At 46.6% G+C, this 22,872-nt stretch overlaps 2 protein-coding genes across 2 annotated transcripts in view; one reads left to right on the top strand and one right to left on the bottom strand.

Moving 5' to 3' along the window:
• Window positions 1-20: 20 nt before the first annotated feature.
• Window positions 21-16,727, top strand: PHB2 (prohibitin 2). Its single transcript, XM_044297403.1, has 11 exons — window positions 21-148; window positions 1,499-1,628; window positions 1,696-1,780; window positions 3,784-3,863; window positions 5,878-6,062; window positions 6,706-6,835; window positions 7,201-7,304; window positions 7,470-7,547; window positions 7,790-7,866; window positions 13,339-13,344; window positions 16,467-16,727. The coding sequence occupies exons 2-11, from the start codon at window positions 1,502-1,504 to the stop codon at window positions 16,498-16,500; spliced, it is 906 nt and encodes a 301-aa protein (XP_044153338.1). The 5' UTR covers window positions 21-148; window positions 1,499-1,501; the 3' UTR covers window positions 16,501-16,727.
• A 2,337-nt stretch (window positions 16,728-19,064) lies between these two features.
• PTPN6 (protein tyrosine phosphatase non-receptor type 6) overlaps window positions 19,065-22,872 on the bottom strand; it is a 63,708-nt gene continuing 59,900 nt past the window's right edge. Inside the window, exons 13-16 of the mRNA XM_044298235.1 lie at window positions 22,517-22,668; window positions 20,171-20,250; window positions 19,956-20,084; window positions 19,065-19,228 (exon numbers count right to left, since the gene is read on the bottom strand). Of these exons, the coding sequence (XP_044154170.1) occupies window positions 19,964-20,084; window positions 20,171-20,250; window positions 22,517-22,668 (353 nt within the window). The 3' untranslated portion in view covers window positions 19,065-19,228; window positions 19,956-19,963. The remainder of the gene's footprint in view (window positions 19,229-19,955; window positions 20,085-20,170; window positions 20,251-22,516; window positions 22,669-22,872) is intronic.

The raw sequence follows: 22,872 nt of genomic DNA, 5'->3' as shown, positions 1-22,872 counted from the left end.
AGGCGAATCACGTGACGCGGAACTAGCGGAACTATAGTGCAGGGTGAGAAGCGGCTGCCCGGAGCTGACAGGTGGGTGCGCGTTTCCGGTGTCCTTCTACTGCCGGGGCTGACATACAGGAGGGGACACGTGAAAGAGAAGAAGAAGGGTAAGGACGTGGGGGCCAGTCTACATGTATGTGAGCATGAGCACCGTAGTGACGGGCGGCCGGATGTCATGTGAATGATCGCATGCACCATTGCGTGCGTTTTTTGTCGTATGCGGTTGTTTGTTAGTTTTTTTTCTTTAGAAAATCGCATGTCCTTCAGTGTTGGTGCCGTTCAGGGTCAGATGTGGGGAGGTCAGGGAGTAAAGGTTAGGATTGGACAAGAGGGGGTTAATGGATGGAGTTGGGGGAAACGTTCGGTCATGAGGATTGAAGTTCAGTGTTGGATGTGGGGGTCAGGGGGTAAAGGTTAGCGATGGATGCGGGGGTCAGGGGGTAAAGGTTAGCGATGGATGCGGGGGTCAGGGGGTAAAGGTTAGCGATGGATGTGGGGGTCAGGGGGTAAAGGTTAGCGATGGATGTGGGGGTCAGGGGGTAAAGGTTAGCGATGGATGTGGGGGTCAGGGGGTAAAGGTTAGCGATGGATGTGGGGGTCAGGGGGTAAAGGTTAGCGATGGATGTGGGGGTCAGGGGGTAAAGGTTAGCGATGGATGTTGGGGGGGTAATGGATGGAGTTGGGGTAAACGTTCTGTGATGAGGATTGAAGTTCAGTGTTGGATTGTGGGCGAGGACAGGGGGTAAAGGTTAGCATTGGATGTGGGGGGTTAGGGTTGGTGATGGGGGTTTGGGGGTTAAGGTTTGGACATTGGAGGTCAGGGGGTAAGGGTTAGTGTCGGACATTGGGTTGGGGTAAGGAAGCAAAAGGAGTCAGATGAGGGTTGGATGTGGGGGGTGAGGATTTGGGTGGTCAGGGGGTAAAGGTTTAGGATGGGCTGAGGTGGGTCTTAGGGGTGAAGGTTGGGTAGGTTCGGGGGGGGGAGCTGTGTGTTTGCCGTTCTCCAGTCTGATGTAATCCTCTGGCCCCGTCATCACACGGATGTTTTACCATAAAGGGGGGGTGTAGACGCTGAGCGGCCCGGCCATTTTTGATGTTAGGAGGGGGTCCCGGCAGGTCACCACCAATCACATATTGTGCCAATCAGGCCGTTGATGCCAGTGTCCCTGTGTAATTAAATAGACTTTCTAATATACTTTGTGTTTCAATCCCCTCATTGCTTACAAGAGCTCTGCTTGCCGTCAGTGAATAGTTACATGCAGAGGCTGAAGCTGAAAACCCCGTCCTTATCGGTGCAGGAATTGCTGCAGTGTATCAGAGCTCTCCCATGTAAAGAGCAACGTTTTTACAATAAACAATTTTTTATTCACTGACAGCCAGCAGAGATCTGTACGTTAGAAAGTTTGTAACTTCTCATAATCGTGCTGGTAATTTTTTATTTTTTTTCTTCTCGGCAGATCATGGCTCAGAACCTGAAGGACTTTGCTGGTCGTCTGCCCGCTGGGCCCCGGGGTCTGGGGACGGGTCTGAAGCTGCTGCTGGGTGCCGGCGCTGTGGCCTATGCCGTGAAGGAGTCTGTCTTTACAGGTAAGTGTCCCCTAGAAGCCTCCTACCCCCGGAACAGTCGCAGTTCTCACCCCCTCTCTCTCCTCAGTGGAGGGCGGTCAGCGAGCCATCTTCTTCAACCGGATCGGCGGAGTGCAGCAGGACAAAATCTTCTCAGAGGGGCTTCACTTCAGGTAGGGTTGACATCTAGCAGTGGTGCTGCCAATTTCTCACCTTTCCACCCAGCTTTCCTAGGGTCCAGATATGCATCGATATCTCGCTGGAAATGCTACCAGGGGCCGTAAAGCATCATGAGATAAACTGAATCCACAGGCGTTCAGTCAATGAAATCCTTATGTTTCCCATAGTTCCCAGCGCACTAAGGGCGTGTAGAGTTTTGCAACAATTTTGCTTCTTTTCAGTGCATCTAAAATAAGAAATAAAACTTTGCAAATCGTCTTTTATTAAAATAATTGCTACCGTTTTGTGTATACGGCTCTTATACAGAAGTATGGGGTCCTTTATCACACTGGTGTAAAGTAGAACTGGCTTAGTTGCCCATAGCAACCAATTAGATTCCACTTTTCATTTTCCAAAGGAGCTGTGGTTGCTATGGGCAACTAAACCAGTTTCATAAATGACCCCCATATGTGTATGAGTGCAGCCCAGGCCGTGTTACTCCCTTCCATCGTGGCCCTGTGATCACTGGTGGAAGGACCTGCCAGGATTGGAGGAAACTCTGATGCCGGCAGTTAAAGGGGTTGTCCAGGGTTTTGTAAGTGATGGCATATCAGTCCGACGCCCGCGGCGGGAACGCTCTACTACAGGGATGGCCAACCTGAGGCTCTCCAGCTGTTGCAAAACTACAATTCCCAGCATGCCCAGACTGCAGGGCATGGTGGGAGTTGTAGTTTTACAACAGCTGGAGAGCCTCAGGTTGGATATCCCTGGTCAACCCCTTTAACTCTCTGTGCTCCGATCAAGCCTGCAGCAGTTAAAGGGATTCTCCAGGGTTTTGTAAGTGATGGCCCCTCATGTAGCTGTGATCACCAGCCTCGGCCGCAAGATTTCTGGGGCAGACATCACTATATAGAGAGAGTCTAGGCCAGTGTTTCCCAACCAGTGTGCCTCCAGCTGTTACAAAACTACAACTCCCAGCATGCCCGCACAGCCAAATGCTGTCCGGGCATGCTGGGAGTTGTAGTTTTGCAACAGCTGGAGGCACACTAGTTGGGAAACACTGGTCTAGGCCACCGCCTCAGTCCCCAAATCGTGCGGATTTGCCACAGATTGCAGAAGGTGAAATCCGCAGCGTAAATTCTGAATCCGAAATCTGTGCTCTTGCTGTGACCAGAAGGAGGAAGATCTGAGACCTGACAGGAGCAGATTCCTCCCCATTAACCCCTGCCTCTCCACGCGCCTGGTGAGGGCATTGCAGCTCGCAATATGGTGGATCTGTCATCGTAATGTTCAGTCCTATGTAAGAGCAGCATAGTATGTGGACAGGTCCTCCTGGTAGCCCTGAGGGGTTGACTGAGGCATGGGGGGAACTGCACCACTTATAAACTATATGTCCGGTGTATTTCTTCAGCGCTCCTAGAAGCTGATCACCAATTTGGCTCCTGGGAATACGGATCTGTCCTCGGTATGCTGCTTTTACATAGGACTGCACATTAAAGGGTTTATCTCATCTCGCTAGCACGTGGCACACATTTCAGATAAATGCGGGTCCCACCTGTCCTGTCTCCAGAAAGGGGCCTCCAAAGCGAAGGAAGAACAGCCGTGCGAGCATGACCCCCTCCGTTCACTACTGTGGGTCTCTGATTCACTCATCTATTTTTGCGAAGAAGAGCACCCCCCCTCCCCCTTCCAGTCTGTTTCTCTGCCGGCGCTCACATTAGATATGTGAACTTAGCCTTAGTCGTATCTGTTAATGATGCCCACCAGGTAGCTGTCAGGCTGAATTGCCCCGGGTAAGTAGCCATGCCGGTTTAGTGGAACTTTTCCTGCAGATGGTGGGGGCGCAGCAGTAATCTGGTGACAGGTCTTCCACGCTGGAGGACCTGTCATGAAATATTATAGCGCTTGTTGATGCTCTCTTCTTGCATAGCAGCAGTAATAAGGCTGGAGTGCCATGGTATTGCTGACTGTTTCCTCCTCGTCCTGTATCTCTTTGTAATGTGTCTTGTATTTGCAGGATTCCCTGGTTCCAGTATCCAATTATCTATGATATCAGAGCAAAACCCCGAAAAATCTCCTCCCCTACTGGGTCCAAAGGTGAGAACCTAGAACAGTGTACCCCTCAGTAATGTCCCCACTTTGCTGGATTATGCCATAATGTGTGTGACTCTCCCAGCGTTCCCTGCTTGTTTGGTGTCTTCACACAACCTGCTGTGGTCATCTGAGAAGTGTAAGCTTCACGACATAGACAGTACCACAAACTGAGAGAGGAAGCAATAACTAGATCTCCCCTCACCCAGTGCCTTATAAGAACTCAACTGGCGACAGGTTTGCTGACTGTTTCCAATACCACCTGGCAAAAATACAGGCTATAACTATCGAACAGTGGAGATCCACTGTACCAACTAACAGGCTTGTTAAGGGCGTTGTCCTGGTGGTCCCCTGGTTTTCACCATTTAACCTCTATACAGGGATCTGACCTTCGCTGCAGGAGAACAGTCGGGCCACTACCTCTTGGAACAGTCCCGGTGTAGAGCGCCTTAGTCGGTGTGAGGAGACTTATAGGCCATATGTGCTCCTCTGGAATTCTGGGAAGAAAAGTGATGCAAATGAGCTCTCAACAAGCTCTGCCTCTGAGGCCCCCAGATGTAAGGCAGCTATCCTAGAAGTCAATGTTCAACCCTTTATAATAGGCCTTGAGACATGTCTTGGATAATAAATAAGCCAGCATCTTATCTGCAGCCAGCTGTTTCAAGGTGATTGTCCCTCATCAGTGCAGAACAGAGAGTACTGGCTTAACTGGGTGAGAGGCTAAGTCAGGATTTGGGAAGGGGGGGGGGTCCTACCTTAGGGCTCTTTCACACCTGCGTTATTGTCTTCCGGCATAGAGTTCCGGCGTCGGGGCTCTATGCCGGAAGAATCCTGATCAGTTTTATCCTAATGCATTCTGAATGGAGAGAAATCCGTTCAGGATGTCTTCAGTTCCGGAACGGAACGTTTTTTGGCCGGAGATAATACCTCAGCATGCTGCGCTTTTTGCTCCGGCCAAAAAAACTGAACACTTGCCGCAAGGCCGGATCCGGAATGAATGCCCATTGAAAGGCATTGATCCGGTTTCGGCCTTAGGCTAAACGTTGTTTCGGCGCATTGCCGGATACGACGTTTAGCTTTTTCTGAATGGTTACCATGGCTGCCGGGACGCTAAAGTCCTGGCAGCCATGGTAAAGTGTAGCGGGGAGCGGGGGAGCAGCATACTTACCATCCGTGCGGCTCCCGGGGCGCTCCAGAGTGACGTCAGGGCGCCCCAGGCGCATGGATGACGTGATTGCATGGCACGTCATCCATGCGCATGGGGCGCTCTGACGTCATTCTGGAGCCCCCCGGGAGCCGCACGGACTGTAAGTATACCGCTCCCCCGCTCCTACTATGGCAACCAGGACTTTAATAGCGTCCTGGCTGCCATAGTAACACTGAAAGCATTTTGAAGACGGATCCGTCTTCAAATGCTTTCAGTACACTTGCGTTTTTCCGGATCCGGCGTGTAATTCCGGCAAATGGAGTACACGCCGGATCCGGACAACGCAAGTGTGAAAGAGGCCTTAGCCTCTCACCCAGTTAAGCCAGTACTCTCTGCTCTGCACTGATGAGGGGCAATTACCTCAAAACAGCTGTCTGCAGATGAGGTGCTGGCTTATTTAATATCAGTCATGTCTCAAGGCTTATTATAAAGGGTTGAACATTGACTTATAGCAGGGTTTCTCAACTTCGGTCCTCGGGACCCACCTACCGGTCATGTTTTCAGGATTTCCTTAGTATTGACCAGAGTTGAGAAACCCTGACTTGTATATGTATGTGAGATAGGATTTCCTCTTTGCACTGTGATCTGGCATTTCATATAGCTCTCAGTGGAATTTTGAATGCAGCTCTGGAAGTGATTGGAGTAACACATGGTGCAAATCATTCTAAATATCACCCATTGTTATGTCTGGCTTCAGCGTGTACCATGTTGTTTAGCTGCATCTAGCATACGTTGTGCAGCAATGTTTGCGCAGTGCTGGTCTGCGTTCTGTGCAGGTTATAATGCTGCAGCTGCTGCGCTCTTCTTTCCCAGATCTGCAGATGGTGAACATCACCCTCCGTGTCCTGTCTCGCCCTCTCGCCGCTGAGCTCCCCCAGTTGTACCAGCGGCTCGGCCTGGATTACGAAGAGAGAGTCCTGCCCTCCATTGTTAATGAGGTGTTGAAGAGTGTGGTGGCCAAATTCAATGCCTCCCAGCTCATCACACAGAGAGCCCAGGTAACGCCCCCCACATCTGAGCGGGAGATGGGGATTCGGGGGGGGGCTGGCATATTGGGACATGTCATACAGGTATCAAGGAGGACACGTGAGGAGGAGGTTGTCGGGTACTTTGTGGCAAAGCTGGGGAGTGGGTAGTAGAGCACAGGGGTGTTACAAAAGCAGTGCTCCGAGGATTCAGCCCTCCCCTTGGTGCTCCAATGTGCTCATCTGCATATAAATAAAATGCAAATATCTCTGCAGCTGTTGAACATACAGATCAAAAGAAAGGTATCATTTTAATCAGCACGATCAACCCTACCAGGCTGGTTTAATATGGTTGATCATGCTGGCATAGACTCTTTAAATGTTCTCCCATTCATTTCAATGGGTGCTCTGTAGTACCATCAGCCAAACCTCCCCACACCCCGCGACTGATTGCCAGGAATTCAAGGAGCCACGGCCATCAGCGAGATGACCCCTTTAAATTGTTGGAGGACCCCTGTAATGTCTGCAGGGAAAGTAGTGCAAATACCCAATGACAGAAGGTGGGGAAGTATTTGAAGGATACACACTTTGCTCTGTGCCTGGTGTGTTACATGAAGCGTTCTCCTCCTTCTCCCGTATGTATCGCTGGTTCCTTACGTGTTTTCTGCCCTCTCAGGTCTCTCTCTTGATCCGTCGGGAGCTGACAGAACGAGCAAGGGATTTCAGTCTGATCTTGGATGACGTTGCGATCACTGAACTGAGCTTCAGCAGAGAATACACGGCGGCCGTCGAGTCCAAGCAAGTTGGTAAGTGAAATCCGCACCTTCTCCTCCATCTCCACCTATCGCCTGTAAATATGTCCAGAATTCTGTGCTGGGTCTCCATTATATCATTTTCATCAGTTTTCTGTTACTGAGCTCCAAATCCCCTGCTCCTCTTTACACGGGTAGGAAAATTCTGACTGCCTGCAGCCACCACTAGAGGGAGCTCACTGCACGTGGATAGACCTCGAAAATCCATCTGCAGTGAGCTCCCCCTGGTGGTGGCCGCAGGAAGGGATTATGTTAATATTTCTAGTCTTTGCAGAGGATTTGGAGCTTTAGATCAGAAAGTCGAAGCTATAAACCTGGTAAAGAATTTTTCCACAATCTGATCATTTCTGTTCTCACAGCTCAGCAGGAGGCACAGCGAGCTCAGTTTTTGGTGGAGAAAGCCAAGCAGGACCAGAAACACAAGATTGTCCAGGCCGAGGGAGAAGCTACAGCTGCCAAGATGATATCCTTCCCAGCCAAACGTGGCATCTCCTCCCATAGACACTGTAACTGATGACGGTGGGGGGGGCTTCTGTTGGGGGCATTACATTTAAGTATCATGGATATGGAGGGGATATTTATCATGGCCGCCGTCCTGTGTGTTCACTTTTCCTTGACCAGCTATTACATTGGTGATGCTCTCAGTAAAAACCCCGGCTACTTGAAACTGAGGCGGATCCGGGCGGCACAGAGCATAGCAAAGACGGTGAGTAGAATATATAGCTGGAGACCACAACCCAAAATAGCCTTGTAGAGGGGCTGATATACATGAGATATGAGGGACAGAGCTCTGTATGGGTCATGTGCGTTGTGGGGTTATGGTCTTTTTTTTGGAGGAGGAAGATAACAATGTGCCTGCTTTCTGTTGGTGGACCATACCACTATGCTCCACCACGTTGAATTGGGGAACCATTTGCTCTGAGGTAAATTTAAATTTTCTTTTTTCAGATCGCTGGATCCCAGAACCGCATATACCTGAACGCTGACAACCTGTTCCTCAACCTCCAGGATGATGCCTTCACCAGGTGCGGTAAAATGTCTTAGGGTACTGTCACACTAGCGTTTAAGTTTTCCGGTATTGAGATCCGTCATAGGGGCTCAATACCGGAAAAAAAGCTTCAGTTTTGTCCCCCAAACTGTAACCTGTTGTATTTTGCTTTCCGTCCTGGGATGCGGAGCAAGACGGATCCGGCATGACCCACAATGCAAGTCAATGGGGATGGATCCGTTTTCTCTGCCACAATAGAAAACTGATCCTTCCCCCATTGACTTTCAATGGAATTCATGACTGATCCGTCTTGGCTATGTTAAAGATAATACAACCGGATCCAGCAAAAACGCAAGTGTGAAAGTAGCCTTAGTATGAAAGGTGCACAGTTTACCAAATGATATTTTTATTTTTTTATTTTATTATTAATTTAATATCTTTATAAAAGTAAAAAAAATACAAATCAAATCTTAATACAAAGTCTAAACTCAATATTATTACATTTTTCTTTCCCCTAAGCAATCACCTTGAACTTTTTTTTTTTACCTTATTGACCAAGTTTATCCAAGTATTCACATCTGGAGTATGTCGTGAGAACCACATTTGAATGACCAAAAGACTGGCCAAGAATAGTATCCGTAATTTCAGTTTATAGATAAGAAAATTATTAATACCGTTCCAATATTCTTTTAAGTTCTGGACAAGACCAAAACATCTGTAAATGATCCGAACCGAGGTATCCGACCGCGGGCACTTGGAGCTATCTCTTCGCCCACATTTACTGAGCCATATAGTCCGTGAAGAATATTAAACTGTACCAAAATGTGATTAAACTTATGAGATAATAAACCTAAATTTAAAAATATACCCCCCCCCATCCCTCTAATTGAATACTTGGACAGTCAACCTCCCAGGCCCTTTGTCCTGGTGATTGTGCCTTAAGAAACACTTTATAAATATTTGCAATCTTCAGTCTCAATTCTAACTTCCCGATCAACTCATTTAAAAAAAGAACAACTATCTATTTCTAACAGTGATTTATCCTTCAAACTAGAAAGTGCCGATCGCAGCTGAAAATATCTAACCCACGATAAGTTACCTACTCTCTGTGCTAAATCGAAGAACGACAATATCTCTCTGTTCTTCACCACCTGTGTAATATATAAGATCCTATACTTTTGCCAAAACTGATCCTCGGCTATACCACCTAGGACCTGTAAGTGGAAATTGTGCCAAAGAGGAGTAAATAAAAGTGACCCTTTTACCCCCAACCATAATCTAATAGTGGCCCAAGTTCTTGACAATAGTTTTGTAGCCTCTTTATAGTCCGGCTCCCGATTTGGTCAATTTTCCAGATTCTAGAAGAGTAAATATATTATTGTACGAAGAACTCCTTACTGAAGTCGATAGGAATGTACGACACAACCATAGCTGGGCGGCACTGAAGTAACCCTTGAAGTAGGGGAGATTCAAACCCCCCTGCTCCAGTGGTTTATACAGATGTTCCAATTTGAGCCTTACTCGCTTCCTTCCCCAGACTAAATCATTAATAATTCTCTCCGAGTTTAAAATATTTATCCTCTATCCATATGGGTGTGTTCCTAAGAACATAAAGGAGCCGGGGTAGAATCCCCATCTTAAAGGGAGTCTTTCACCTAATCTGAGCGTTTTAGACCGCTCAGATCAGGTTATAGACTCTTTAACCCTCATTACGATCATACCCGTCTCTTATGTGTACCTCGCCCAGATAATGAAAATAATACTTTTTAAACTTATGCAAATTACCTTCTGAAGGTGCCCAGGGGCGGCGTTACTGGGCGATGTGCCCAGAAAAACACACCTCCAGCCGGCGGACGTCACGAGCGGCACCAGAGGACGGCGGGCTGGGAACTGGCCCGCACCTGCGCACTGCTCTGCCCATTATGGGCAGAGGAACATCCTTTCATATTGCGCATGCGCCGGCCGGCTGTCTTTAGTTGGCCGGCGCATGCGCAATATGAAAAGCTGTTCATCTGCCCATAATGGGCAGAGCAGTGCGCAGGTGCAGGCAAGTTCCCAGCCCGCCGTCCTCTGGTGCCGCTCGTGACGTCCGCCGGCTGGAGGTGTGTTTTTCTGGGCACATCGCCCAGTAACGCCGCCCCTGGGCACCTTCAGAAGGTAATTTGCATAAGTTTAAAAAGTATTATTTTTATTATCTGGACGAGGGACACATAAGACAAAGGTATGATCGTAATGAGGGTTAAAGAGTCTATAACCTGATCTGAGCGGTCTAAAACGCTCAGATTAGGTGAAAGACTCCCTTTAACCAGGGACACTCTATCAGCTCTAGATAAAGGAAGCCGCAACCAAATCCCAATTTTTTACCTTAATTTCGTCATAAGTGGAATCGGATTAGAGGGATTCTGTCACCTCGTTTTAGCCTATAGAGCTGCGGACATGCACGGCTAGATCGCCGCTAGCATGTCTGCAATATACCTGTCCCATAGGGCTGTGTGCTTTTATTGTGTTTAAAAATAGATTTTAGAAAATCCAGTGGCATAAGAATGTTTTTTGACCAATTTATATCTAGGCCAGAGACCCCACCGAAAAAGTTAACCATTCGGATAAGTCTTGGAAGAGTTGTTTCTGTATAGTCTATGAAGAATGAGACATCATCCGCATATAGGGAGACACAATCTTCCATTCCGTGTAGTCCAAACCCTTTGATTTTATCATTCTGTCTAACGGCCAAAGCCAGAGGCTCGGTATAAATATCAAGTAGGTAATGGAGATAGTGGGCAGCCCGGCCGAGTGCCCCTATTCAAATCGAGGCTAGATGTCAAAATCCCATCGACATTCAGCCTTGCTGTAGGAGATCTATAGAATAGTTTAATCATATCAATAAGTCTGTCTCCAAAACCCATCCAAGCCAAGACCTTCCAGAGGAATCCCCGCTCCACCCTGTCAAAGGCCTTAGAGGCATCCAGTGACCGGATGGAACGAGAGGTCCCTCTAGGAGACTGAATATTAGTGAAGAGCCGATGGAGATTATGATGAGTGCCCGTATTTGGGATAAAGCCATTCTGATCTGGGTGAATAATAGAAGGGATGACCCTGAAAAGCCTTGTAGCCAGAATCCTTGACCGAAGCTTCACATCCGTATTTAATAGATATGATCCCAAATCTGAGGGGTCCTTGCCTTTTTTAAGAATTAATGTTATTACATCTTCTGTCATTGATTCTGACAAGTTCTCATCCTCCAGCGATTCAGCAAAACCCTAGGAAGAATGGCTTCCCTATATTTACAATAAAATTCGTATAGGAGTCCGTCTGCTCCGGGGGAGGATTACCAGAACTTGCTTTAATTGCCCATTCGAGTTCCTGGATGGAAAAATCAACCTCAAGTGCTTCCTTTTGGGCGAGAGTAATTTACTGGAAAGGTGATGGCATCCAAATAGGAATCCATCATTTAATCCGTGATATAACTATCTGCTTTATATAGATCTGAAAAATAATCCAAAAAGGGTTCTGTCCATTAACTCTTTTACCATTAGTTAGTCGGAAATTATCTATAATATATATATATATATATATATATATATATATATATATATATATATATATATATATATATATATATATATATATATATATATATATATATATTTATTTTTATTTTTTTTATCTTTCTTGATTAGAAATCACTATAGATAGCAATTTCCCAGGACGCCCGGACTCTATAAAATAATTTTGACCCTTAAAGAATAGCCTCTGTTGAGCCTTCCCCAACAAAAAGTCGGAGTAGTCTTCTGCATAGTTCTCCTAGTGTCTTCTGTCTTGTTCGTATAAAAGGATTGTGTAGCTGAGGCCGCTAGAGAGAAAAATTCTCATCTACACCATACCCCTTCCTCAGGTTGGCAATATTGCTAACTAAGATTCCCCTCATAAAGGCCTTAAAGGTATCCCACACTACCTGCATTTTGGTTGAATTATAATTGGTATCCCAAAAACGATCAATCTCTTGTTGTATCGTTTCATGGTTCTCCATGATGTTCACCAAATCTTTGTTAAAAGAAACCTGTCACCAGGATTTTGCGCATAGAGCTGGGGACATGGGCTGCTAGATGGCCGCTAGCACATCTGCAGTACCCAGTCCCATAACTCTCTGCGCTTTTATTGAGTTAAAAAACAGTTTTAAGTGATATGCAAATTACCTGATATGAGTCCTGTATCCGGAGATGAGTCAAGCGGAAAGGAGCCCAGCACCGCCCCGCGTCCTCCGAATCTCCTCCTTGCTGGCTGACGTCACAGAGCTGGAGCGCCGAAATCTCGCGATGCGCGAGCTAGCGCATGCGCAGTTCGTTCCCTGTGCTGATGCCAGCACAGGGAATGAACATGATGCCGACACTGCGCATGCCGACACTGCGCATTTGCATATCACTCAAAACTGTTTTTTAACTCCATACAAGCGCAGAGAGCTATGGGACCTGGGTATTGCAGATGTGCTAGTGGCCATCTAGCAGCCCATGTCCCCAGCTCTATGCGCAAAATCATGGTGACAGGTTTCCTATAAATGTATGAGAATATGGTGAAAGCTCTGTAGGTTGGAGCTGCTTAAAGCTTACCTGAGCTTTCAAAATAAAGTTTGCATAATGACTCCGCTTATTTATACAATCATAACTGTAACCCTAAGTTCACACCTGAGCGTTGCGCTGTAAAACGCTCAACACGTGAAAACCAATGCTTCCCTAGGGCCCTGGTTCACACTTGAGCATTTTACAGCGCGTTTGAACGCGCTGTAAAACGCCCGACACAAACACGTTCTTGAGCTTTTTTTTTGGGCGTTTGTCGCGCGTTTTGGCCATAGACTCATTGGACAACACTGCAGTCAATCACACAAACGCGCGTTAAACGCGCGTTTACTATTGCAAAAAACGCGCTACAAATACGCGCGTAAAACACACGTCTCAGAAATGCTCAGGTGTGAACCCAGGGTTAAGGAACAGGGGCTCCCCGTAAGTATTTTTCAGCCACATTCCCTGTATCAGTTGCACAGCTACATGCATTTCACTAAGAAGCAGGGGGCGTCTCCCTTCTGTGAAGTCTGCCAACAACGTACTGCTGTTGACGACATTTCCCTTCCTTCCCACTATGTATGTTTTCAGCTCCAGAGCAGATAAGGAGGGGGGGAAATGGGCAAGTTACGCCATTCTCTATTAAATGAAATAAAATTGTGTGAAAGTACAGGGACTCTTTAAAGAATCACAAAATCAGTGCTCTGAGCTGGAGAGGTCAGCAATCCGAGGAAAACATGCACAAGATGGCCGCCAGGCCAGTGTGTCTGACCACCTTGTGTATATAAAGTCCTCAATCGGTTATATACATTACATGTCGGAACGTATGTGAACCGCTGGACACTCATGTGTTGATCATTTTGGTTTTTATTGCATACACTGATTTATGTTTTGTTTTTTCTTTTTGTTTTTTTTGTTTTTTGCTGTTCTTACCTGGGATGATGTGAACCCTGCAGAGGGAGGTAAGTCCCCGTTTATTGTTGAACTGTGGAATTCAGTTTGTTCCCTGTTATCAGCCAGTTCAGGCTGGGCAGGTGCTGCCAGTAATGAGCCCCAATTGGATGACAGACTGGAAGCACCATGTAGCACGTATGATGTGACATTATGCCGTGTACAGTGCCTTGCAAAAGTATTCAACCTCTTGAAAAACTCCAAAAGATTTGTCGATTAGAAGTGACTCGGATTGACCTTTACTTTCAGGGCACATTAAGAGGGGTTGAATACTTTTGCAAGGCACTGTATAACAGGGCTGTGGAGTCAGTAGAAATGTACTGACTCCAGCTTAAAGGGTTACTAGCTGTTCACAAAACTCTTGATCAGGCTTAAGCGAATCGAGCTTCGGATCATAAATCCCAAGTCGATTAGTTCAAAACCTTTTTTGTTTCTAATGCGGTTTCCATACAGCGTTAAAATGTATTGGCTCTGTGTCAGCAGAATTAATGTTGAGCGAGACTTCGGTGAATTACTTCAGTATTCCTATCTGCGTCTTTAAAAACATTTTAACATAGGAATCCAAAGTGGGCTTTAGTACTGGCAGTTACCTCGTTACCAAAGCCCACCTCGGATGTTAAAATGTTTTTAAAGACACAGATAGGAATACCGAAGTGGGCTTTGGTAACGAGGTACCTGCCAGTACTAAAGCCCACTTTGGATTCCTATGTTAAAAGTAATTCACTGAAGTCTTGCGTGACTTAAGGCAATACTAACTTTGCCTACACAGAGCCAATACATTTTGATGCTGTACAGAAATAGCATTAAAAACGAAGATCCGAACGAATAGACTTCAAAAGTTTTAGATCAGTGGGGGTCTGAGCGCTGAGACCCCCACCGATCCATAGAACGAGGAGAGAAGTGCACACATTGTCTGCTCTCTCTCCTCACAGCATGAGACGGGCTCCATAGAAGTCTATAAGCCCGCCTCGATTCCATCTCCAGCAGCAAAGAGAGCGAGCAGACTATGTGTGCGCTTCTCTCTCCTCGTTCTATGGATCGTGGGGGTATCGGCGCTTAGACCCCCAGCTATATAAACTTTTCATATGTCTCTCTGATATCTCAAAAGGTTTGTGAAGTCAGTGACCCTTTAAGAAAAATTAATTATATTGTGTAATTTTATTCTCATAGGAATTTAGAAAAGTTTAGAAATGTTAACCATTTTTTATGAGACCCTTGTTTATCATAATAAGTGATAAGCTGGGTGTTCTAGTGGTGATAGATAATCAGTTCTGTCCTCTCCTGTGTTCTCTCCTGTCCTTACAGTACATACAGTGATAAGCAGAGTGTTCTAGTGGTGATGGATAATCAGTTCTCACCTCATCTGTGTTCTCTCCTGTCCTTATACTATAAACAGAAGAGGTGAGAACTGATAATCTATCACCACTAGAACACTCTGCTCTCCTATCCTTACAGTACATACAGTGATAAGAACACATGAGAGGTAAGAACTGATTATCTATCACTACTAGAACACCCAGATTATCACAGTTTATAGTATAAGGACAGGAGAGAACACAGAGGCGGTGAGAACTGATTATCTATCACTAATAGAACACCCAGCTTATCACTTTGTTCTCTCCTATCCTTATACTATAAACAGTAATAGCAGGGTGTTCTAGTGATAATCAGTTCTCACCTCTGCTGTGTTCTTTCCTGTCCTTATACTATAAACTGTGATAAGCTGGGTGTTCTAGTGGTGATAGATAATCAGCTGTCCTCTCCTGTCCTTATACTATAATAAGTGATAAACAGGGCGTTCTAGTGATGATTGAAAAATCAGTTCTCCCCTCCCTTGTGTTCTTTCCTGTCCTTATACTATAAACAGTGATAAGCAGGTTGTTCTAGTGGTGATAGATAATCAGTCCTCACCTCTCCTGTCCTTATACTATACAGTGATAAGCTGGGTGTTCTAGTGATGATAGATAATCAGTCCTCACCTCTCCTGTGTTCTCTCCTGTCCTTATACTATACAGTGATAAGCTGGGTGTTCTAGTGATGATAGATAATCAGTTCTCACCTCTCCTTTGTTCTCCCCTGTCCCTAATACTATACACAGTGATAAGCAGCAAGTTCTAGTGATGGTAGAGAATCCGGTCTCCCCTCTCCTGTCCCTTTTATATTGGGTATCTTCATGCTGCTCCAAAGCCCTTAGTTACAATGCCAGAAACTGTGCTGCACATGCTCAGCAATAAAGACCAGAGGAGAAAGTTCACTTCTGGGCATCCCTGTAGTCCTCTCAGAACAGCTGGAAAAACAGGAAGACCACAATAAAGGGGTTGTCTGAGAATAAGTAACTTTTCACAGGTGCCCGCAGCCTGCCTCTGCTATGGAAAGGTTCATACTTGCCTGCTATCTTCGGTCCCGGTCCTGTACACCGGCTATCTTGTGTCAATCTTCCGGTCCACGGCTTGTTTAATTCATCCCCAGCACAGGCGTGATCATCTGCTCTGCTGCAGCCTCTTGTGGACCCGTCTTGCTGAATCCAAATCCTGGGCTGTAGAGGAGCGCATGGTCACGCCCGTGCCAAAGACCAAGTAAACAAGCCGGGGACAGGAAGACACGCGGAGGCCGGTGCGCCGGGCCGTAGCTGCAGGTAAGTATGAATCTTTCCATAGCAGAAACTATGGGCCCCTGTGACGGACAGCCCCTCCATGGCAGCACTGGATAGAGCAGCTCCACTTCTTACATGGTTCTTTCCCATTTAGGCTTCTCTGCATTTCCAGGACATACATTTATAGCGTTCCTAACGTCTTCTGAGGACAAATTCATAGATCTTACAATTATTAAGTGTGTAACAGTGTCTTATATTAACAGTGCATTATATATTTACTTACAGAAATGTCAGAAATTGCTTTGCAATAAATATGGTTTCAGTTCTATCTAAGTTCCTGATTACTTACATGACAGTGAGAACATGTCCGACGTCGCCACTTTACTACAGGAAATATTACTAATATTATTCGCCATCTATGTAGGCGTCTGAGTCAGAACTTTGGTCCCCCGACCCCACAGCCCTGCTGTATAATAGGTTTTTGCTGTAATTCTTTCATTTTCCTGACTCTCGCACTTTTTTTTTTTTCTCTCTTTGCAGCGACAGTCTCATAACCCATAAAGGCAAGAAATGATGAACGGGACCAAAACTGCCCAAAACCTCATGTAATTTCCCCCAACCCCCTCCCTCCATCTATTCATCTTCACCCCCAGAACGATCGGAGTCTGCCCCACACACATTGTTGGGCAGGACACGGGCTGCGCTGACATTACCCCAGGCTGGATAACACTGAGTGGATTGTGTCCCCGGAAAAAGGCGACGCAATTATGTGAACTTTAATAAAAAATAATAATTCTGATACTTCTGAACGTATTTATTTTTTATTTTTATTTTTTATGGTTGCAATACCCTGTGATCTGCATGTTTTTCTGGTTTTTGTGTGTCTTTATTTAAAGGACGAGTAGCAAATTAAAGGAGTTGTCTATGATAAAAAGAAAAAATATCTGCTTTTTCTCCTAAAACAGCGCCACTTCCGTCTATGGGTTGTGTCTGGTACTGCAGTTCCACTCCATTGAAGTGAATGGGACCGAGCTGTAATGCCACCTCCAACCTGTGGACAGATGTGTCACTGTTTCTGGAAGAAAGCATTTATATTTTTCTTCTCCCTTGAGATTTGTGAATGAGATTCATTGATAAGTGTAAGTGTTATAAAATCTGATGGATGGTGCAGCTTAAAGGGGCTCTCTAGTAATAATTAGTCTGACTCCCTAAACAGAAGATTCATAGTTCTACGCTGCTCCGCATGTGAATATTGTCCAGTCACCGCAGTGTTGACATCTGGTGCTGAAGACCACGAGCGGCACATCACTGCTGAAGCCGGTCATGGGCTGCAGCGGAGCATGTGACTATGTCCGTGCAGTGACTAATGTAAACACGGCGGGGACCTGAGGACTGTCACGGTGGGGAGCCGGTAACTATGAATCTTCTGTTTAGGGAGGCATACTGCGAGGAGTAATTATTCCCGGAAACCCCCTTTAAGATGGGGGGATGATATGTGGTTGCTGCCAGTCATCTCTCTGATATCACAGTCTGTGTCTGATTACTCAGGTTGATTTGACATGAAATAGGGCAGAGAAGAGGTCGGCGGGGTTCTGACCCGGTATTTCTCGTACAGTAATGGTTAGTGTACCGCACCATGTATCTGAAGTCCCTTTATACATGGTTCAGGGCATCTAATGAGATTTGGGGTATCTCTTAGCAGATTGAGGGCTCATTCAGACGGCCGTATGTTTTTGTTCCGCACCCATTCATTTCAATGTGACCGCAAAAGATGCGGACAGCATCCGTTGTTCCGTTCTGCGGCGCCGCAAAAAAGATTGAGCATGTCCTATTGTCAGTAAAACTCAGCTCCGTGGCTCCATTCAAGTTAATGGATCTGAAAAAAAAAATGAAGAAATACGGAACCACTGAAACATACATTCAGTTTTTTGCGGACAGACTGAACTGTCCGTAAAAATGCAGATTTTTTTTTTTGCGGTCTGCAAAAAACATACGGCCATCTGAACGAGCCCTCACCTGCAGTTCCTTGTGCGTCTGTCGAACACAATGGGTAGTCTGAATCATCCAGTCTCTGTACATGAGATTGTTATACCTGACAAGTCAAGTACACCGCACACAGCAAGGCTCAGTCAGGCGCCCGATGAGTGATAACGTACGGATTACGGCTGCCTGTCTACACCTGTGAGAGGGGGAGCATGTTTGTCTACCTGTATCAAACCCTGTAGAACAAAGTTCCCCAACCTGTGGCTCCCCAGCTGTTGCACAACTACTACTCCCATCATGCCCTGCCAGTCTGCAGCTATCAGGTTGGGGATCACTGCTGTAATGTAACACATACAGGATCTCTTCACTGTCTCTCTTCTGCCTCTTGGACTATAAGATATTAGAAGAGGAACATGAGCCCCAGGACCGGCCGGTGATAAAACATGGTGCAAAAGACAGAATTGTGCCTCATTCGCACGTCAGTGTTTGGTCAGTGATTTCCATCAGTGACTGAGCCAAAACCAGGTGCAGCTCTTTCCCTCATACTTTATCCCTCTGGAGGCTCCAATCCTGGTCTTGGTTCACAATGACTGATGTGTGAATTACGCATTAGCGTTATGGAATTCCGTTTTATGGAATTTTAGGACTGAATGCAAAATGGAAGCCTTTAAGAGGCATTCAGTTTTGCTCCGTCCTAATACATGTCTATGGCCACAAATAACGCTTCCATTTTGTTCTACGAAAAAAATAGTCCTGTCGGCAGGACTATTTTTTTCCATCGTGTATAACGGAACTTGTTTATGGGCACATATAAAAGTTCTGTTTTTCCGTTATACATGACGGAAAAAATAGTCCTGTCGACAGGACTATTTTTTTCGTAGAACAAAATGGAAGCGTTATTTGTGGCCATAGACATGTATTAGGACGGAGCAAAACTGAATGCCTCTTAAAGGTTTCTGTTTTGCATTCAGACCTAAAATTTCATTATTAGAGGTCCCTATAACGGAATTCCGTAACGCTAATGCGAACCCGCCCGTTAGAGAGTGAGGTAGGTCCAGTGACTCTAGGTTGCACGCACGGGTTTTGGTGGGCATGCCACAGCGTTGTGCACAAACAGCGGTAATGCTCCGATAGACAGTACAGTGATGCCTGGTAGTCACTGCATGCGTAACACTTTATTAAATTATCAGTAATTTCACATTATTTTCTAGCAAAACTGTCCAAGTTGTGTCCGCAGTGGTGACGTCAGGAGGGGGCAGGGCGGTCTTGGATTTGTAAAAATGGTTTGAGATGCTGGAGGAATACTGAGGAGATCCGAACTGTCGGGAAAGAAGAAAACACGAGGGGCTCATTATTCCGCTCTGTAACAGAACAGGACAGAAGCGCTTGTATTCAGAACACTTCAACATTTGGCCACTAGGGGGCAATGATTGACATACATTTATATAGACCACCCCCTATACCCCACCTGTACACAGTGAAGCCTGGGCTAAGCTGCAGTATCTAAGCATTTCATGTGTGATACTGTCTATTGAGCTGCAGTATCTAAGCATTTCATGTGTGATACTGTCTGCTGAATCTGTGTATCTAATCCTGTAGTGTGATACTCTTTGTCAAGCTGGTTCATACATAAGCCCATCATATGTTATACTCTCTACTAAGCTGTGTATCTAAGCCCATCATGTGTGATACAGTTTACTGAGCTGCTCTATCTAAACATAATATGTGATACTGCCTGCTAAGCTGCAGTATCTAAGCATTTCATGTGATATGGTCCACTGAGTTTGTGTATCTAATCCTGTCATGTGTGATACTGTGTCCGGAGTCTGTTCATATAACACTATCCTGTCTCCTGAGTTTGTGTATCTAATCCTGTCATGTGTGATACTGCCTACGGAGTCTGTTCATATAATCCTATGCTGTCTGTGTATCTAAGCCTGATATTGTTCTCAGAGAAACAACAGCGATGTCTATGGCAGTGATCTCAAATCTATGCCTATCCACAACTACAACTCTCAACTTTCCGCAGGTCGGAGATCTTCTCACCTCTGTCACTACTTCTTCTTCAGAGAGGTCCGGGGTTTCTCCCGTTCCGCTGACACTTTTTTGTTAACTTTTTCTTTTTTATCTTTCCTGGCGTTCAGATTTTCATAAACTGTTCCTTCATCTTTAGTCCTGAAACATAGCAGAGCCGAGATGGTTGTGAGAACGTGTGCACTGGCAGGGGGCGAACATTACACGTGCGGAGATGGACATCTTACTTGGAGGAACTCCGGGAAACCTTCATCTTGGCCATAGACAGACCCAGGTTTCCATATTCTGATTCTCCAGCCTTTGTTTTCTGTTGGACACAGATTTTTGTTAAAGCAAATTCCTTCAATCCTCGGTCTGATCGTCCAGAAGACCTGATAGTCTGGTACTAACTGGAGAGTAACCTGGAATCTATCAGAAGGCCGAGCGGAGAGAACCCATCATGATGTTTACTACAGGCCTCTGCTCTTCTGGGATTCCACATTACACTGCCAGACTCTGGATTAACAGATGCCACACTAAAGGAATATCATTACACACAGTCGAGTCCCATTATTCTGACCACTTCCTACTTCAGATGTCGGCAGCTCGGAGCTCATTAAGGAAGTAATGTGTGCTGAGCGGGCTCGGTGGGTATATAAGGTGTGCTGAGCGGGCTCGGTGGGTATATAAGGTGTGCTGAGCTGGCTCGGTGGGTATATAAGGTGTGCTGAGCGGGCTCGGTGGGTATATAAGGTGTGCTGAGCGGGCTCGGTGGGTATATAAGGTGTGCTGAGCGGGCTCGTAGGTATATAAGGTGTGCTGAGCTGGCTCGTGGGTATATAAGGTGTGCTGAGCTGGCTCGTGGGTATATAAGGTGTGCTGAGCGGGCTCGGTGGGTATATAAGGTGTGCTGAGCTGGCTCGTAGGTATATAAGGTGTGCTGAGCTGGCTCGGTGGGTATATAAGGTGTGCTGAGCTGGCTCGTGGGTATATAAGGTGTGCTGAGCGGGCTCGGTGGGTATATAAGGTGTGCTGAGCTTGCTCGGTGGGTATATAAGGTGTGCTGAGCTGGCTCGGTGGGTATATAAGGTGTGCTGAGCGGGCTCGGTGGGTATATTAGGTGTGCTGAGCGGGCTCGGTGGGTATATAAGGTGTGCTGAGCGGGCTCGGTGGGTATATAAGGTGTGCTGAGCGGGCTCGGTGGGTATATTAGGTGTGCTGAGCGGGCTCGGTGGGTATATAAGGTGTGCTGAGCGGGCTCGGTGGGTATATAAGGTGTGCTGAGCTGGCTCGGTGGGTATATAAGGTGTGCTGAGCGGGCTCGGTGGGTATATAAGGTGTGCTGAGCGGGCTCGGTGGGTATATAAGGTGTGCTGAGCGGGCTCGGTGGGTATATAAGGTGTGCTGAGCGGGCTCGGTGGGTATATAAGGTGTGCTGAGCTGGCTCGTGGGTATATAAGGTGTGCTGAGTGGGCTCGGTGGGTATATAAGGTGTGCTGAGCTGGCTCGGTGGGTATATAAGGAGCGTGATAGGCTGTCTGCACACATCGTTGTGTCATGGGTAAAAAGGGAGATTTATCAGACTTGCAGGAAGAGGTGATTATTTCTGAAGCTGCGCAGTGTGAACTGTTCTCATGCTGCTGGGGTGAAGGTGAATGGACAAATGGCACCATTGTGAAACTGAGGAGCACCACGTGCCAATCATGTGAGAGGTGAACGTCAGCTATGAAGATGAGCGAGGGTGGACCAACAAAGTACGGTGCAGCAGCTTTCCCCCCCCCCCCCCAAAAAAAAAAATATGAACCAGGGGGTCACCATACGTGTGGGGCTCCAAAGCAGACGGATGGTCACTGCTCTTCTACTAACGAAGTTGCATCAGCAAAAGAGGCTTCAATTTTCACTTCAATTGGACCTCCGCTGATCGGCAAAGGGTTGTCTTCTCTGATAAGTCATGTTTTGTACTTTGTTGAACGGATGGACGTTGGCCTGTCAGGAGAGAAACATCAGAGAACGAACCCCCTGCAGCCATTGCTGGAAGAACACAAGCGGTGGGGGCAGCGTTATGGTCTTGGGGATGTTTTCCTGGCATTGTCTGGGCCACTCATCCATGCGGGTGTGACTCTCAACCAATTTGGGTATGAACCCATTCTTGCAGATCAGGTACACCCATACATGCCGATTGTCTTCCCTGGAGCAGATGGGATCTTCCAGCAAGACAATGCGACATACATGACACACGGCTAGAAATGTCCGACATTGGTTGGAAGAGCATGACCAAGACTTCCAAGTACTTCCCTGCCCCCTAATTCCCCAGACTATAAACTGAGCATCTGTAGGACCACCTCCATGGTCGTGCTCGCTCTATGCATCCTCCCCAACGCCCTCTCCAGCAGCTGTGAGATGCTCTGCAGTCAGCATGGCTCCAGATACTTGTGACAACCTGCCAGGACCTTATGGAGTCACTGCTAGGCCTTCTAGCTGCTGTCCGTGCTGTACACGGCGGTTACTCTGGAGATTAGCAGGGGGTCAGAATAATGGGACTCGACTGTAATGTTCAGAGCCTCCATACTCTCCGTCCACCACACTTCCTGTACCTCTAGCGCCTGCAGTTTGTGCTTGGCCGAGTCGATGTACTGGGCGATAGAGGCGTAGATGAAGCGGTACTGAGCCTCCGTCTGCACCATCCCTGAGCGCTGAGACCTCACCATCTGGATGGTTTTCTGCACGTCAATGTCGCAGTCCAGTCCTGTAGGAGACACATGAGCCGTCACAGACGGGTTCCTAGTAACCTTTTCTTTGGATAAGCAGCACCAGTGCGTGTTAGACGCTTATCCCCTCCATTTAAAAGTTTTTAAAAAAACACAGTTTTAAGGGAAGTCGGTGGAGACGCTTTGCTATGTTCTGATCCAGGGATCAGCAACCTCCGGCACTCCAGATGGAAGTTGTAGTT

This window comes from Bufo gargarizans, chromosome 6 (assembly GCF_014858855.1).
Source record: "Bufo gargarizans isolate SCDJY-AF-19 chromosome 6, ASM1485885v1, whole genome shotgun sequence".
In the NCBI taxonomy this organism is placed as follows: Eukaryota; Metazoa; Chordata; class Amphibia; order Anura; family Bufonidae; genus Bufo; species Bufo gargarizans.
Note: the sequence above shows the minus strand (reverse complement) of the source record. Positions and strands in the feature narration are given on the sequence as shown.